We start from the raw sequence: 19,607 nt of genomic DNA, 5'->3' as shown, positions 1-19,607 counted from the left end.
GAACCCTTTGCAATTCCATCTGTTTCCTTTTGATCCCTGATCATCCCATTACTTTCCTGCCTACACATGCTCTCACCTCCTCTTGGAGCATCCACCTTTCTCACGCTGTGTATCCCTGTCCACCCTGAGCCTCCCCGTTTCCCTGCTCCTCTTGCACACCCATTCTCTCATTTTCTATACTCATACCACTCACTTCCCCATTCATTTCCACTCCTTCAATCTCTCCTGTCTTACTCTCCTGCTCTTCCACATCACTCCCCTCTCGATCTGATTCATTCTCTCTATTCACTTCACTACCTTCCAGCAGCAGTCTCTCCAAGCGACTCACACCATAACCACTCAAATGCAGTCCATCGCTTCCATACAGCTCACTTCGTCCCTCAATCTCATTCCACACATTAACAAACTGTTAATGTGTGGAATATTATAATACTCCCATCTCCTCACACATTTCAGCCAGAATATCATTCATAATCCTTGCTCTCTGCCTCATTTCACCACAATCATACCTAGGCAACACACTGACCACCCTTCCTGACATTCATTTTGACATGCTCTTTGTTCTCTCTCAAATCATTCGTACCAATTAATACAATTAACTCTTTTGCTCGCTCCTGCCTCATATCCAATGCCTCAATCACTCTACTTATTTTACCGTCTGGAAAACATACCTTGTGCATTTTATCCTCTAGCACACCTTTAATAATGGAGTCGCCATACAACGCCACTCGCTCATCTTTCGTTAACTCTTTCATGCCATCATGATTTATTGTAATAGTTTTGACCTGAATTCTCTTAATTTCATTCCGCATCCATTTCATTTCTTGCTTCATCCAATCCAATTCACCTTCCGAACCTCGCGACACATTCACTCTATCATTAAATCTTTCTAACTCTCGACCCCCTCTTCTCACTTTCCCTCTCATTCATCCTTCTTTGTTTCCGTACTTTCGGTCCAACATACGTCTAACTTTCACTATCATTCTTCTCACATATCTTTCTTTGTTTCCGTACTTTCGGACTAACATGCATCCAACTTTCGCTATCATTCTTCTCACTTTTACTGTCATTCATCTTTCTTTGGTTCAGTACTTTTGTTCCAACATGCGTCCAACTTTCGCTATCAGTCATTCTTTTTTCGCTATCATTCATTCTTTCGATTTTTTTTACTTGTGATTTCTGCATCACGCCATTTCTACTTTCATTCATTCTCTCATTTTCGTTTCTTTGCGCCTCACTTTCGTCCCTTTTAACATCCGTTATGGTTGTCAAATCACTCTTTTTCTTTTTTCCTGATTTTTTAACATTTTTTCGCCTGTCTTTCTCATCATCCTTCTCTTTCAAACGTGCACTCGCAACACAATCGGTAGTAGCACTTTCTGTCATCAACTTCATATTCGCATTCATCAATTCCTCGTTCAGGCCACATTTCGCACATACCCTTCTTCCATCCGCACTAAACATCCACAAATCATTAATGTAATCGAAGGAATACATATAACAGACCTCACACTTAACGAACCGACTGAAATCCAAATTAAAATCATGGAATGACAATGCTGCCGCCATTTTTTTTTTTCTCTGCAGGTTACTAGGTCTAATATTAACGTTTTCGTATTTAGTTTAAGCAAAGGGAAAAACCCCACACTAATAATATCGGTAGCATACAACGTTTACAGCCGCTCTTACTTAAACAATTAAGCATATATACTTAATTATTCCTAGTAAAACTTATCTGAATCAGGAGCTCTTCAAAACACGTTCGTAGCGCTTGACCGACTAGCGCCCTCTCAATGATATGATAGAAACATTTAAATTACTAAAAGGTTTTTATAAGATTGATGCAGGGGAAATGTTTCAGCTGTGTGATAGTGATGGAAGAACAAGAGGTCATTCCTGGAAATTAAGGAAAAGTGTGGTTAACAAAGGTGTGAGAACATGGTTTTTCGCTTGGAGGGTGGTGAATGAATGGAATGCATTGCCTGACTCAGTCGTGAGCTCTTCGACTGTAATGAATTCAAGAAGAGATATGACAAATATTGTTTTGATAGTTTGGGTCTCCCAAGATGAGTCTACTGACTCCATGGAGACACCCGTAATAATAATAAAGTATTATAATGATTGAATTAGAGATACTTCTTTCTACATGGATCAAAATTGTAACCAAAAACGGATCCTGTTAAGAACTGACCTTATTAAATCAAAAGCATTAAGTCTTTGAAAACTTTTTTTTGCAACTTTGAAAGAAAGGGCTATCAATGATGGAAAAGAAGAATTTCGCACTAGTGCTGGGCGGTGACATTATAATGATTGATAAAGAGAAATAGCCAAATAATGTTCTAATCACAGGCAAATCTAAATCACAGCAAAGCTGCAGTACAGATATGGAAGTGGCCCCAAATTATCCAGAGATTTTGAATAAAATTGTGTAAGAACGGGACTATTGTGACCAACAAATATTTAATGTCGATGAAACCGGCCTTTTTTGAAAGTGAATGCCTTCTAAGACTTTTCTTGCCAAATCAGAGAAATCTCAGCCTGTTTGTAAAGTTGCAAAGTTGAATGAAATTGTTGCTAGCAATATGCAAGCCGTTTGGAAGCACATTCTTCTACATTGTGCAAATGATTTTAGAGGCATGTCAAATGAATCTAAGCTAATTAAATCACATTGTGAGAAATTGAGTGATTGATTTCAACCTGCTACATTTAGATTGAATAAATTTAGTACTAAATTGATTAGTACGTTTTCAATTAATGCATCTGTTTTAAAGGACACATTAGGTGCATTAATCGAGGGATTGCTGTAGTAGTTTTTTGTGGGTGGGAGTCACATAAAAAAAAAAAGCTAAACATAAGACAAGGGAAAACTTTGGTAAAGAACAAAAGTGCTAAAAATATTCTGGGAGATGCTGAGAAAGTTTCCAAATGGAGAAAAGAATACTGTAAAAGGAATCAGAGATGATAAAAGTGATGTAAAAAACTGAAGATAAACGTATTCTACATCTGCACAATTCTCCTACTACAGAACAAATTTCCACCTGACATTACGGCCCTCTTTGTCCACGTACTACAGTCTGGTTACTTTGTGTGGCAAAAAAATTTTACCTACAAAAAGAAGGTACAGCCATGAGCTCACCACTATTTCTCCCAATAGCTAACTTCTACGTGGAAACTTTTGAGTAATGGGCTGTTGATTCCGCCACACTTATACTGACAGTCTGGCTTAGATACGTTGACGATGTGTTCGCTATCTGGCCGCATGGACGACAAATGCTAAACACATTCCTTAGCCACCTGAATAAACAACGCGAATGCATACAATTTACCATCGAAATCGAAAATCAAAACTCGCTTCCATTCCTAGATACACTAGTCATAGGTCTTCCTTCAGGCAGTCTATCCTTCACGGTCTACCGAAAACTGACACACACAGGCCAATACATACATGTTAATTCATACCACCACCCATCACAAAAATATGGAGTCATTAACACCCTTAAAAACAGAGCTACAACAATTTTCTCTAATTAGCAAGCCCTGAAACAAGAACTAAAAATCATCACTGACACATTCATAAATAATGGCTATAACAAAAATACTATTAATAAAATACTCCATAAAACAACAACAAAAACGGATCTAGATTACAGTAAAACCATAGCCATATTATACATTAAAGGGTTATCAGAAAAAATCAACAGAATCCTACAACATTATAACCTCAATGCCACCTTTAAGCCACCCACTAAACTCAAAACCATTTCAACTCCTTTAAGGTTCTTCTCCTCCCATTGGCACATCCTGGAGTCTATTGCATCCACTGCACCTGTAACTTACTGTACATTGGTGAAACAGGACGTACAATCCCTATACGTAAGAAAGAACACATAAGACACATTAAATATAACCATTATGATGAAGCAGGCCTCTCAGATCATGCGCTCAACACCTTACACCAAATCAACTGGAAAAGCACCCACTCTTTACACCATACAAAAACCTGGTATGAAAGGAAATTTAAGCAAGCCAGCGAAATTCTGATAAACCACCCAAATATCAACAACAAAGATGGCATGAAAATTCTAAGGATCTGGATGGCACACATTCAGCCTACCTAATATATAAGATCCAGCATAAGTCAGGACCCTAGCCAACCTTCAGCTAGTATTAGAGACTATTCCATACCAACTGGCTGGACATACATGTATAATCATGATGTTAATATATGTATATAGATAGAAACATAGACTTGTCACGCCTAATGTAATTCTACAAACAACAGATAATAATAGGACTCTAGCGTTGATGTATTTTTTTTAAATTAATGAATTATTTTTTTACCAGAGGTCAGACCAACAATTGTTGTAGCGGTTGGTCAGTAACTTTAACAAACCAGTTTGATTGTAGTGTAGCTTGTTCTCTGACAAGCTACACTACATCTATAATAGAAATATGATCTATAATAGGGCATACTTCTATATGACCTTGACCTTTATGTCAAGGTCATACAGAAGATGACCTTGACATAAAGGTCAAAACGTCGAATGTAGATTTTAGTTATATTAAACTAAAGATTTTATTCGAACACGATAGCTGTCTCCATAATTTTCAAAAATGTATTTGGATCACCGTGTAAGCTTAAAAGAAAGAATACTGTAAAAGGAATCAGAGATGATAAAAGTGATGTAAAAAACTGAAGATAAACATATTCTACATTTGCATTAATTACTTTGAAAGATTATTAAATGAGATGAAATTTTATTCATTACAATATAGAACTGCTCACAATGCACTAAACAATCTAGGTTTCCTGTCCTGTCAGGTGTCTTCTCCCTCCAGGAGATTGACTACCATTCTAGGTTTAGTAGTACCTTGAAATATTTGAAGACAAACTTACTTGTTTAATTTTTCCCAGCATGACTCACATACACGAACTTCTTTTTCAATTCCAAATCGAGGAATAGGAGAAAAATGAGATGAACACTTATTGCAAAATATCTGTCCACAATTCCGACAATGATGCTAACAAAATAAAAAATAAAACCATAAATTTTATGTGACATTTTTATTCTAAAATTCAAAAGGAGTATTCCAAAGCACAACAATGATTTTCTATTACATTTTCCTACTAGACTGGAAAGAAGATAATTTTTATCATCATAATATGGGTTTTTCATCCAACATACAGACAAACCAACTTTGAGAATACACACAATTTACAGACAAAAAATAATGGTGATGGGCAGTAGATGGTGTTGGTGTAGGTCATGATGGTAGTGGCAGTTTGCTGTGGTTGGTGGAGATGGAAAGTTGTCGAGGAGGTGCCCTCTCTCTCGATTAGTCTTTGAACTCCTTGCAGGTGTCACATAATAATAATAATAAAAATAAAATTTCTGATATGTATCCTCAAGGGACATAGAGGATTGTATGATAGTATTATATGATTATGATTTTACATCACTGCTAATTTCCCATCAATATTTTCTGCTAATTTAGTTTGTCACTTGTCAGAACTCAAATATTGTCATATCTTATACTTCTTCACTTTAAACTGAATCAATACACCTAGATCTTGGTCTTCTCTGGATCTTTTTTCCTGCCATCCTAGCATTTGACAGTATTTAACCTTTCTTCTTCCACCCTGTTTCAGTGACTATACTACCTTAGATTATTTCTGTTCACACACACTTGAATGCTAACAATATCAAGTGCCTTCCTAAATATTGCCATTTTTAATGTAATTTTGCCAGTGACACCATCAGTTCACTCTCTTAATTTTTCTCGAACATTTCATATCTCTGGTTTCCAGTCTTTGATCAAGTGTTTTTTTTCTAACTTGGATCTGAGAGTTGGAGATCTCTCAGATCCAAGTTAAAATTAGTATGAAACACTATCTTATATACTGCTGGTTTAGTATTTTATCTAATTTCTTTATTACACGAATTTATATGGGAAATATGAGGGGATGTTCAAAAAATACTGAACTTTTTAAATTGTGCACCAATTTAAAAAGTTCAGTAGCTACTGAGCACACCTAGCAGCAGGTTTTGTCAACAAACTACCATTTGCCCCGTTCTGCTATGAGAATTAGTCATCGAGTTACTCTGCTGAAGTGAGCATGTGCATAAGCTATTAGTGACATAATGACAATGAAAGAGCTTGAAGAATGTGTATGTGAAATTTTGCAGCAAACTTGGTAAAAATTTACAGAGACATTTCAGTTGCTTAACCAAGCATATGGGGAGGACTGTATGAGCCGAAAGCAGTGCTATGAGTGGTTTAAGCATTTTAAAAAGGCAGAACGTCAGTCGGTGAAGATCCCAGGCCTGGACGACCTTCCATATCAACAGATGATGACAACCATGTGGAGAGAGTTCTGCGATTCATGGAAATCATTATTTAACTGTCAAAGAAGTTGTGGATGAAGTGGACAAGAGCATAGGATCTTGCCGTCAAATTTTGACTGAAAAACTTCAGATGCATCATGTCAGTGCAAAATTTGTGCTGCATTGGTTGAATAACAATCAGAAAGAGAACCATTAAAAAAAGAACGTTGTGCCCCATCCACCCTATTCTCCAGGCTTAGCACCAGCAGACTTTTTCCTGTTTCCCAAACTTAAAATCACTTTGAAAGGATTTCATTTCCAAACCATAGAGAAGATTCAGGAAAATGAAATAAGAGAACTAACTGAACGGCATCACAGAAAGTGCATTCCAACAATGGAAGAAACATAGAGAACGGTGTATCGCCAGTAGAGGGTCTACTTTGAAAGGGACAGTGCTTAAAATGTTGTAAAATGAGCAATAAAGTCTTTATAGCAAAAGTTTGATCTTTTTTTGAACAAGCCTTGTATTTAAATTTATGGAATAATATAACTTTATGAAACATTAATTTATTCAATTGTTACTCCATCACACCTACTTTGGTTATTCTCTTGTCTACTTCCATATTTAATTTCCATCTTCATTAAAATCTGCACCTAAATAGCTGAAATATTTTACTTGTTCTATAGGATCTCCGCTGAGAATTCAGCTGATGTTTTCTACCCATTTTCGCATAGTCTTTTGACTGTGGATTTTCAAATCCAATTTGTTACTCAACTTAAGGAATCTGGATGACCTGCACTGGATTTATCTGGAAGTATAACATCATCTGCACAAAATAAAGAGGCTAAGTTGAATATCTCCAATTTCAACATCGGATTTAATGCAATTCTCCTTCATAATATGATTAAGCTAGTTGATGAATAATGGAGATAGTTTGCATCCTTGTATTTTAATCAATTTTACATCACACTATCTTCCTGTACTTTCTTCAATTTTAGTTGCTGATGTTAAATAAATTGACACGTTCCTATTTACCCCATATAACATTTGCATTCTGAACAGCTCTCTATTGGCACCTTGTTACATGCCATTTTACAATCCAGATCCTTGTATATTCCCATGATTTCTCAACTGTCTTAAAGTGAAAATCTTATCCTACAACCCATATTTGGCCTGAATCCACTTATCTTTGTTCTTAACCTCTTCTCAAGTGTGTTTGCATAAATCTTACCCAGAATTTGCCAGCCTGGTTGGCTGAGTGGTTAGTGTATCCACTCTCCAGCCAAAAGGTTGCAGGTTCAAATCCTGCCATGGATGTTTGTGATTGTCTGTAAAAATATTAGTGGTGGTGAGCAGTAGATGGTGTTGGTTTAGTTGCAGTTCGTTGTAGCTGGTGGACTGAGTGGTGGAGACAGACAGTTGTAGAGTAAGCTCTCCCTCGATGAGGCTTTGGACTACCTCTAGGTGTCATGTAATAATAATAATAATAAAATGTGATAGCCTTGGGGCAGTTTAATCTCCACTGGTAGCCAATCAGAGATAGCTGGCCCAAGGCTATCACTTTATTTTTTTGCCATACTGGTTGGTTGAGTGGTCAGTGTATCCGCTCTCCAGCCAAAAGGCTGCAGGATCAAATCTCACCGTGGGAATGGATGTTTGTGATTGTCTGTGAAAATACTAGTGGTGGTGCTGATGGGCAGAAGTTGGCATTGGTGTAGTTGCGGTTTGTTGTAGTTGGTAGAGACAGAGTTGTAGAGTGGTTACCCTCCCTCAATGAGACTTTAGACTCCCTGGAGGTGTCACATAATAATAATAATAGTATTCAATAGAGAAATTCTTTTATAATTGTTTCTGTAATGTTATATTTCCTTCTTTTACCAATGAGTACTACTATGGAAACTCTACTACAATCATTTGAAATTCAACCTTCTGACCATTCTTTTTGAATTATGTAGTGAAACTAGAGTGGAATGGGTTGCCCAAGTTGTTCTCTGTCTGTAAGTAAGTTCAAGGAAAGATACAATAGATATTATGTGGATGATTTGCTCTTCCAAGATAAGTCCTCAGACTCCATGAAGGTGCCTGTGCAATAATAATAACAATAATGAAACTGCAAGCAAATCAAGAACTTTATCTTTGTGCTTAGTGTTGAATACATAACCACTCCTTCCTTTCCCTGATAACTACTGCATATATATAGCATCTTATATTTATTATTTAGAAGGCACTCACCTGTTTATAGTCTTCTTTATCAAAGTAATAACACCAATATGTGTGGATGTGGTACTATTCTAATTGTTCTACAGGTATGACCTCCTTTCCACTGATACAGCTTATGTAGATGATGCCTATCATCCGAAGTAGTTGGCTTTTCATTGCTTGTCCTAGTTCCCTGGCAAAAACAATGGGGACTTAGTTTACCACCACGTCCCAGCTAGCCTAATACTTTATATTGTTGCACCACCATCTTTTCTTCTTGGTTTAAGTCAATAGAGAAACACAATTTGGACTAAGGCCCAAACTTCCAGCCCATCCTCATTTGTCCAGTGCCTAGGTAGACACAACTAAAGAGGCATACCATGTGGAGATGAAGAATGGATATTAGATCAAGAGCCTTATTCAGTTCTCTACATTTCTTAAAGGTTAAATAAAGATCTTAGAATCATCTAGCTTAGACTCTTCCACAACCACTATATAATAATTTTCAAGATACCATAATTAGTATCTTGAAAATTATTAAATGCTATTATTGAATTTTATTGTTATGCCACAAGTAAAAGAAAGAATGAATGAAGAAGAATAACTTTATTGAATGCAGATGGCACTCTAGTGTCAGAAGCTAACGGGACTGTTCAATTAATTAGTGCTCACTTTGGTAAGATATATCTACCAAGTGTAACATAATGCAAACTGCTACTACATTGGATGAATAGTTAAGAGGTGCATGAGAATGATGTTGTAGAGTTGGTACATTACCTGGAATAGAAAACACTCCTATTGAGTGTTTTCTATTATTACTTCTTGTTTCATTTGGCAATCTTCCAAAGTAATTACTCTCCATACATCTAGAATATATTCATTTAAATGTTCATGTAGCTTTTATAGCTGAAATGGTTTTCAGCTATAAAAGAAATGGAGAAAAAGAGTGCTGTAGAATGAATCAAAGATCCATTTCTAAGTTGTTGTTTTTTTTTTCAATAAACTCCAGAATATTTTGCAGTATTGCTGATATTTATTTTCTATGTTCTTACCAAAGTCTTCACAAGACTTCTGTTGTCTGGCTACTTTTACACATTACTTCAGTCTCTTACTTTTTTCTGTTTATTCTCTCAGAGCACTTGTTTACTTGTTAGGACATTTTGATACACTTTCTTTTATTGGATGCCTGTTTATCTTTCTAACCACCATGAAGTTCTAATTTTTCTATCCTTGCTGACTACATGCCACTATTGCTGAATCACAATCAATGTTTTTGTCAGGCTCTGCCAATGAATCATCCAGGTTTGGTTCTTGTTTTCAAACTCTCATTTTTTTTCTTAAATAGTATTTGAACAATAAGAGACAATGAAATTGTCTGTTATTTCTTGCATCTTCTGCAGTGGCAGCTCGTGGTTTGAAATCGTGGGAGTGCTGCAACTTTAGAAATATACATACACTTGTAAGTACAGTGTATACGTGTTTGGATAAAATATCAAAATTATGGTAAAAATTTAAAAAAAAATTAAACATGAAAAAATATTGTTTATTATGAATAAAATTATATCATCATCATCATCGAATTCCTGCCATGTACACTCAAGGGGTGTACAGAATATGATAGTACTACATGAAAAAAATTACATCATTATTAATTTCCTATCTACAATTTTCCTCCAAATCAGTCTCTTACTTGTCAAGACTCCAACATTATCAGACCTTATATTTCTATCGTCTAAGGCACTTTGTACCGTATCAATCCACCTATATCTTGGTCTTCCTCTGGGTCGTTTTGATGCCAACCTGGCAGAGAACACTTGTTTTGCTAATCTTTCCTCACCCATTCTGTTTAAGTGACCATACCACCTGAGATTAGCTCTGCTAACGCATTCCTGGATGCTGACAATGTCAAGTTCTTTCCTAATATCCTCGTTTTTAATATGACATTGCCATTGATGCCATCTGTTCACGCCTCTAATCTTTCTCAGGACTCTCATATCTGTGGTCTATAGTCTTTGGTCAAGTGTTTTACTTCTGACCCAGTTCTCAGATCCATAAGTTAAAACTGGTTTGAACACTGTCTTGTATACAGCTAATTTAGTGTTCCGACTAATTTCTCTCTTATTCCATATGAATATATTCAATTGACTTCCCACCATACCAGCTTTGCTGATTCTGTTGTCTATTTCTATATTTAATTTACCATCTTCAGTAAAAATCGTGCCTAAATAGCTGAAATGTTTTACTTGTTCCACAGGTTCTCCATTCACAACACAGTTGACATTTTCAATGATTCTACCTATTTTCATTGTCTTTGTCTTTTTATTGCTGACCTTCATACCATATCTATTACAACAGCTATTCAATTTAGTCAGAGAATCTTGCAGATTTGTAGCAGATTTATTTAGAAGTATAACATCATCCGCATAAAGCAAAGAGCTGACATTAACATCTCCAATTTTGATATCATGTTTAATACCACTTTCCTTCATAATGTGATCCATATAGATAATGAATAACAGAGGGGATAATGTACATCCTTGTCTCACACCAGATTTAACATTAAACCATTTTCCTGTACTTCCTTCAATTCTAACTGCTGACTTACAACTCATATAAAGACTAAGTATCGCTTGATATAATGCCCCATTGACACCATATAACTGCAGCGTATTGAATAGCTTCTCTCTTGGCACCTTGTCATATGCCTTTTCCAAATCGACAAAACTTAAATACAGATCTTTGTTATATTCCCATGATTTCTCAAAAATTTGTTGTAAAGTGAAGATCTGATGTTGACAGCCTCTATTTGGCCTGAATCCAGCTTGTTCTTTATCAAGCTTTTCTTCCACAATTCTTCTCAACTGTTTCTCAAGTATACTTGCATAGATCTTGCCAGGAACACTCATTAGGGAAATACCTCTGTAATTCTCACATGCAGTTTTATTTCCCTTTTTATATATGGGTACTATGAGAGCTATACTCGAATCATCAGGAATTCGTCTCTCTGTCCAGGCTTTCTGAACTATGCAGTGCAGCTACTGTAAGACTCTTATACCACCATACTTCAGCATTTCTGGTCGAATATCATCTACTCCTGCTGCCTTTCCACATTTCAAGCCTTTGATGGCTTTTTCTACTTCAAGTATGGATATGTATTCCTGACTGCATGCCTGGTCAGTGTTTTTTACCATTGTACTGTGCTGTCATCATTGCTTGTTTCATTTAGCAGTTTTTCAAAGTAATTACTCCATACTTCAAGGATATCTTTTTCTCCCATTTTCATGTCACCTTTATCATCTATAATTCCTTTTACAGCACTCTTTTCTCCATTCTTAAACTTCTTCAACACCCTCAAGAATATTTTGCTGATATTTATTTTCTATATTCTTGCCAAAGTCCTCCCATGACTTTTGTTTAGCTAGTTTTACACAGTATTTAGCATTCTTGCATTTGTCTCTATATTCTCTAAGAGCACAAGCTGACTTATTTGACAGGAACTTTTGATATGCTTTCTTCTTTTCCTTCACTGCCTCTTTAACTTCCTGTGTCCACCAGGGAGTTCTGTTTTTTTATCCTTACAGACAACCTCACCACACGCCTCTCTGGCAGAATCAATCAATCTTTTCTTCACAGTTTGCCACTGAATCTCCAAGGTTTGATTCCTGTTCTCAAACTCTTTCATTTTTTCTTCAATAATCTTTGTGTATTTTAGTCTAGTGCAGTTCACATTTGAGAGCTGTTCAACTTTTATTCGCTTTAAAACTTTCTTACATGTTATTCTTTTCAATGTGAAATTCAATTTTATCCTGCTCAAGACTAAATAGTGATCACTTCCAATTTCAAATCCTCTGTATACTCTGGTATCCTGCACCAGGGAGAAAACATCACTATCAACAATAACATAGTCAATGAGACTTTTCTTATTCCTAGCCTCTTCTCTCCATGTGAATTTGTGCACATTTTTATGTTGGAACATGGTGTTAGTAATAACCAGTCCATGTCCTGAGCAGAAATCCAACAGATATTCGCTATTATTATTAGCTTTGCTCTTTTCTCCAAATTTTCCCAAAATATTTTTGTATGTCTGACAATCATTTCCTACTCTGCTATTTAGATCCCCAGCAAGGACCAACTTTTCATTTTTTTTTGTGTCAGTTGCTTTTTCTAAAGTGTCAAAAAATTCCTCCACTTCTACCTTAGTAGAACCTTCTGTGGGACCATAGGCACAAATAAGTCTCATTGTCCAGTTCCCCATTCTTATATTTGCCCACATTACTCTACTTGAGACTGACTGCCATTCAAGAAGATTAGCCTCGTATTTTGTGTTGAATACTATGGCTACTCCATCTTTTCCTTGATTGTCATTGCCTGAATATAACATTTTGTATTTATTGCTCAGAACGATCTCACCAGTTTTGGTCTTTTTTGTTTCAGTCATCCCTATTATGTCGATCTGGTACTTATCTAATTCCTCAGCTAGCTCCATTTCTTTGCCATTCAGGCTTCTTACGTTGATAGTACCGATCTTTAACTCTGGTGATGTCGAGTTGGGGTTTATTTTCAGATTTGTTCCAGTAGCTGACTTTTCACTGTTCGCCCTGGTTCCCTGGCGAAAACAACGGGGGCCTTGTTTAACTGGGCACCGCCCCAGCCCGCATGAAATTTTGTCATGTTGTACCATCATTCTATATTTTGGTTTAACCAATAAGAATACAATTTGGTCGGCTAAATCCCAAATTGCCAGCCCATCCTCGTCCGTTCAGTATCCAAGTAGATACCCAACAGGGTGCACCACGAGAAGATGAGGATTGGACATTAGGTCAGAAGCCCTGGTCGGTTCTCCGCATTCCTTTAAAGGCTATGTGGAGGTCTCCTCTCAGTTATACAGCTTTGACCCTTAAGCACCCCATGGATAAAATTATAGTTTGGTATAATTCATAATTACGTAAAAATAAAATATATTCTCCTTGTTTTGTTTCATGAAAAAACATTGTTTATAACTGTATATTATACAGTTTAATATAACTCAAAATTACTTAAAAAATAAAATCCATTCCTTTAATTGTAATTAAAGGAATGGATTTACAATTTTTGGACATTACAATTAAATCCTTTAATTATAATGTCCAAATATTTAAAGAGACGGAGTAAACACGATAAGCACTACGAACACTCTACTACTGGTGCAAACTGCATATAAATAACAGTGGAACTGCGTGATGGACAGTGCCACATTACGGTAATAGCTCGCATCTCACTATGACCTGCATATGCTTGCGAGAGTAGCAATATGACACTGTGGTAAACACAGTGCTGCTAGTGTCCTTCGCCCTCCTAAATGCTACAAGATGGATTTTTATTACTTTTTATACAAACTAAGAGAATTGTATAGGATTGTTGATGATAAAATTAAATATTATAAGCAAATATAAATAAATTAATAAATATATTTATATATCGAGAAAAATTGGGGGGTGCTGCAGTTCCGCAGTGCCTATGCACGAGCCGCCCCTGATCTTCTCTCCCTGTAAATTTATGCACATCTTTAGGTTGGAATATGGTATTAGTAATTATTATTCCATGTCCCAAACACACACCTAGCAAGTATTTACCATTATTATTAGCTTTGCTCTTTCAACAAATTTTCCCACAACATTTCTATATGTTTGATAATAATTTTTTAGTCTGCTGTTTAGATCTCCAACAAGGACCAACCTTTATCTATCTGTCAGCCGCCTTCTCTAATGTCTCAAAAAATTCCACATTTAGTAGAACTTTCTGTGATCATAGGCACAAAGTCTCACTGTATAATTCCCCATTTTGATATTTGCTCATCACTCTATTTGATAATGCCTGACATTCAAGATTACCTTCATATTTAGTACTGAACACTATAGTCACTCCTTCTTTTCACTGATCATCATCATTGCCTGAATATAATGCCCTGTATTGTTGCTTAGAAGAATCTCACTTGTTTTTATCTTCTTGGTTTCAGTAATACCTATTATGTTAATCTGATATTTATCCATTTCTTTTGCTATTTCCATTTCTTTTCTATTGATGCTTCTTATGTTGAATTGGAGCTTGTTCTGCTACTGACTTTTCACTTGCTCTCATTCCCTGACAGAGATATGTGTGTGGGGGGGGAGTTAACTGGGTAACACCCTAGCCAATATGAAATCTGGCATTAAATGAAAAAAAAAAATAATTTTTTTTTGAAAATCTCAGAAATAGGTTGTAATCCAGTTCCATTTACCAGATTAAACAGATTGCTTATAATATTTGCTTAAAAAACTTAATTACTGTTACGAATGAAATATTTTCTATAACATAATGTTTTTCTGCTCTACAGAAAACTAAACTGTATGGTGATGACATCATTCTCCATTAGCCCGTTTTTGCAATTTTGTCTGTAAAAAATCTGTAATACTTGAGGTGGGTTAAAAATTTAGCGTTTATTCTCTAGAAGTAGATTTTTTGATTATCTAACTCTTAGACTACTGATGGCAGTAATGTTTCAGAGGTTTACTGTCTTTTGTGGGACAGATTCACATAAAAAAAGTTATATAAAAAAAACACTATGGAAGTTGTAATTCAGTTCCATTTAAAGGAACAGATTGTTTATAACATTTATTTACCAAAAACTTAATTACTATTACCAATTAAATATTTTCTATAACATAATCAACCTTTCTCTGCACCACAGAAAACTGAACTCTACAGCGATGACAGCATTCTCCATCGGCCCATTTTGGCGCTTGATCAGCTGTAAACATAGCATCACTTTCTTTCAACATCTGAAATTTGAAACCTAAATAAACCAGTAATACTAATAATTATTATAACAGAAAGGGTGCTATTATTATAATTATTACAACAGAAAGAGTGCTAATATTAAGTAAGCAAATTAAATATACACAACAATCTTATGGGAAATGGATCAAGACGTCTGTATCAAACTATATTTACTCTTAAATGCCAATAATTTTGATTTTTTTGATAGAATTAATGAATTTTTTTCCTTGTATCTACCTGATATCCACTTGTTTGTCTATAACACACATTCCAGAATTGCATATTAAATGTTGACATATCGAAAGGTGCCAAGTGGTGATTTGAACCCACAGCCTATTGGCTGTGGGTTCGAATCCTACCTCGAGCATGGATGTTTGTGATTATTCTACTAACTCCGTATGGAAAGGGAATCTGCAACCATACCATCTTCTAGCAGAAAGCTTCCCTCCCAAAATCATATGAAGTATGAGAGTGACCATACAGTGTCTAGTAATGCAAAATGGGAATAACTAACATTGAAAGGATTTATAAAAACTTATTTGTTATAATTATTTTATTTATTATTATTTTGAACAAATGTTATAAACTTTATTAACATGATGATCAAATTCTTGGAAAATATTTTATGATAGCTTGTGTTCAATATATCTCATATTCCCTCTTTATAAAGTCCTTGATACATCCACATCTGGATTACTGTGCTCGGGTCTGATCTCCTGGGTTTCTTGGAATGAGAAAGTGGTGGAGAGGATTCAGAGGGGAGTGATCAAGATGGTGAGTGGTCTGTGGGTGTGTGGATTGCAAAAGTTGGTTGATAGGCAAAAAAGAGGGTATATGATAGAAACATTTAAGTTGTTTAAAGGGTTTTATAGGATTGATGCAAAGGAAATGTGTCAGAACTTAGCTGGAAGGGGAAGCACAGGAGGTCATCGACAGAAGTTGAGTCAAGGTGTGGTTAGCTGGGTGGGGCTAGATTTTTCACTTAGAAAATGAATGGAATTGGTCACCAAGGAGAGGTATGACAGATTGTGTAGATAAGTTGGTCTTCCATGATGAGTCTTCAGACTCCATGGAGGTGCCTGTACAAAAATAATTTTGTTTAAACACAAACATTGCATATCAACATTTATAATGACTCCACAGCATATGTCATTATTAGCATAACAATCATAACCTCCAGTTTCAGGAGATTAGCACCTTTTGTTCCAAAAGTTTTTTTTTTTTTTGTAGGGGGGGATCACAAAAAACTCATGTGTCTTGTTGAAACAAAACGGTTGACAAAAATGCCTGCAGTTACCATAAGCAGAATAGCAGCATAATTTTACACGAGGAACGAATGCAGTACAGAAATATTTAAACAATATTTTCTGTGTGCATGCGCATGTGAATGCATGAACCAGTATATACAGGGTGGTTCAAAATTCTACATATAAACTTTGAGGGGAGGTAGAGAACATCAAAATCAACCATATTCACATAGGAAAGCATGAGCGGAAATGGCACCCAAAAGTAGGTGGCACTGTTCGGCAGTTATCCAGGTGAGCAATTGGGGCTTCCTCATTCAAGCTTTCGACGTCGTAGGAAGAACATGCGTTGTTTTACGAACACTGAGATGGCAGACATGTACCTCGTTTATGGGTTAGCTGACGGTAATGGATGAGTCATTGTAGGAATGTATCGTGAAAGGTATCCAAACAAATGTGTACCACATCACCAAATATTTGCGCATTTGCATCAGAATTTGTGTGACTATGAATCATTCAGGGATCGCAGGCATGATAGTGGGTGGCCAGGAACGATGTGAAATCCCATCATGGAAGAGGAGGTGTTGCATGCGATGGATAATAATTCAGAGACAAGCACACATGTCGTTGCCCTTGCTATAGGAGTATCTCGATCCAGCCGATGAGAGTTTTGCACTCTGAGTCCTTACATCCATTTCATCTGCAACAGGTTCAGTTACTGATGGCCGAAGATTATCCTTGACGTGTGGAATTCGTGCAGTGGTTTCTGCAGAAAAGTGCCATAGACCCAGATTTTCCAACTTGTGTTTTGTTCACGGATGAAGCTTCATTTACTTGCAAAGGGGGCTTCAATCACCACAATGGTCATGTGTGGGCCCATGAGAACCCACAAACTGTGCGATCACATGCTGCACAACAACGTTTCACCATTAATGTATGGGCAAGTATTTGGCCCATACCTGTTACCACACCCAACTGGACTCCCAGAAATATTGGACCTTTCTGGAAGAAATTCTGCCAGATTTACTGAACAACATTCCAATGACTGTGCATCAGCAGATGTGGTTCGAACACAACGGAGCTCCAGCCCATTTTGGTATTTCTGTGCATCAGTATTTGGAAAGGTCTTTTGGGACTTGATGGATTGAGCATGGTGGACCCGTTGCATGGGGCCCTCCCCAGGCTCACCTGATTTATCGAGCATTGATTTCTTTCTGTGGGGAACCCTTAACGCCATGGTGTACGAAACACCTGATGCACCTTGTCACAAGAATCGCCATTGCTGCTACTAATATCTGGGAAACTCCAGGTATTTTTGAAAATGTACGGCAATCGATGTGTTGTCGGTGTCAGGCATGCATCATTGCTAATGGTCGTAACTTTGAGCACCTGATATGAAACCATATTATGTATCCAACTACTATTGAACTGTTCAGTTATGCCTAATAAAGTTTTTTACACTACTCACTGCCTTATGTTATTTCTGTATCTTTGTGTCCCTGTTAGTACCTTCCAGTGATGCTTTCCTATGTGAATATGGTTGATTTTGATGTTCTCTACCTCCCAACAAAGATTATACATAGAATTTTGAACCACCCTGTGTATATGTGTGTGTATATATATATATATATATATAGAGAGAGAGAGAGAGAGAAAGGAGGCAAGGAATAAGAAAAGTCTCATTGACTATGTTATTGTTCATAGTGATGTTTTCTTCCTGGTGCAGGACACCAGAGTGTACAGAGGATTTGAAATTGAAAGCGATCACTATTTAGTCTTGAGCAGGATAAAATTGAATTTAATATGGAAAAGAATAACATGTAAGAAAGTTTTAAAGCGAATAAAAGTTGAGCAGCTCTCAGATATGAACTGTAGACTAAAATACACAAAGATTAGTGAAGGAAAAATTAAAGAGTTTGAGAACAGGAACCAACCTTGGAGATTCAGTGGCAAGCCTTGAAGAAAACCCTGACTGATTCAGCCAGAGAGGCATGTGGCGAGGTTGTCTGCAAGGATAGAAAAATCAGAACACCATGGTGGACACAGGAAGTTAAAGAGGCAGTGAAGGAAAAGAAGAAAGCATATAGAAAGTTCCTGGCAAATAAGGTTTGTGCTCTTAGAGAATAAAGAAACAAATGTAAGAACGCTAAACACTGTGTAAAACTAGCTAAACAAAAGTCATGGGAGGACTTTGGCAAGAACATAGAAAATAAATATCAAGAAAGTGGCAAAATATTCTGGGGGCTGTTGAAGAAGCTTAGGAATGGAAGAAACAGTGCTGTAAAAGGAGTTAGAGATAATAAAGGTGACATGAAAATGGGAGAAAAAGATATCCTTGAAGTATGGAGTAATTACTTTGAAAAACTGCTAAATGAAACAAGCAGTGATGACAGCACAGTGATAAAAAAACACTGACCTGGCATGCAGTCAAGAATACATATCCATACTTGAAGCAGAAAAAGCCATCAAAGGCTTGAAATGTGAAAAGGCAGCAGGAGTAGATGATATTCAACCAGAAATGCTGAAATATGGTGGTATAAAAGTCTTACAGCATAGTTCAGAATGCCTGGACAGAGGGAAGAATTCCCAATGATTGGAGTAGAGCTCTAATAGTACCCACATATAAAAAGGGAAATAAAACTGAATGTGAGAATTACAGAGGCATTTCCCTAATGAGTGTTCCTGGCAAGATCTATGCAAGTATATTTGAGAAACGGTTGAGAAAAATTGTGGAAGAAAAGCTTGGTGAAGAACAAGCTGGATTCAGGCCAAATAGAGGCTGTCAGCATCAGATCTTCACTTTATGACAAATAGTTGAGAAAGCAAGGGAATATAACAAAGATCTGTGTTTAAGTTTTGTCGATCTGGAAAAGGCATATGACAAGGTGCCAAGAGAGAAGCTATTCAATACGCTACAGTTATATGGTGTCAATGGGGCATTATATCAAGCAATACTTAGTCTTTATTTGAGTTGTAAGTCAGCAGTTAGAATTGAAGGAAGTACGGGAAGATGGTTTAATGTTAAATCTGGTGTGAGACAAG

The 19,607-nt window shown here is 36.5% G+C and overlaps 1 protein-coding gene across 5 annotated transcripts in view; it reads right to left on the bottom strand.

Annotated features, from left to right (window-relative positions):
* The window catches only part of LOC150097294 (hepatocyte growth factor-regulated tyrosine kinase substrate-like), a 274,352-nt gene that overhangs the window by 178,557 nt on the left and 76,188 nt on the right, over positions 1-19,607 (bottom strand). For all 5 annotated transcript variants that reach the window (XM_090407192.1, XM_090407195.1, XM_090407196.1 and 2 more), the window contains 2 exons: positions 15,216-15,337; positions 4,898-5,022 (listed from right to left, as the gene is read on the bottom strand). In XM_090407192.1, coding sequence (XP_090263318.1) covers positions 4,898-5,022; positions 15,216-15,337 — 247 coding nt within the window. The remainder of the gene's footprint in view (positions 1-4,897; positions 5,023-15,215; positions 15,338-19,607) is intronic.

The sequence above is a fragment of the Typopeltis vanoorti genome, chromosome 17 (genome assembly GCF_054136105.1).
Source record: "Typopeltis vanoorti isolate ZY-2024b chromosome 17, IOZ_Tvanoo_1.0, whole genome shotgun sequence".
Classification (NCBI taxonomy): Eukaryota; Metazoa; Arthropoda; class Arachnida; order Uropygi; family Thelyphonidae; genus Typopeltis; species Typopeltis vanoorti.
This window is presented reverse-complemented; position numbering and strand designations above follow the sequence as displayed.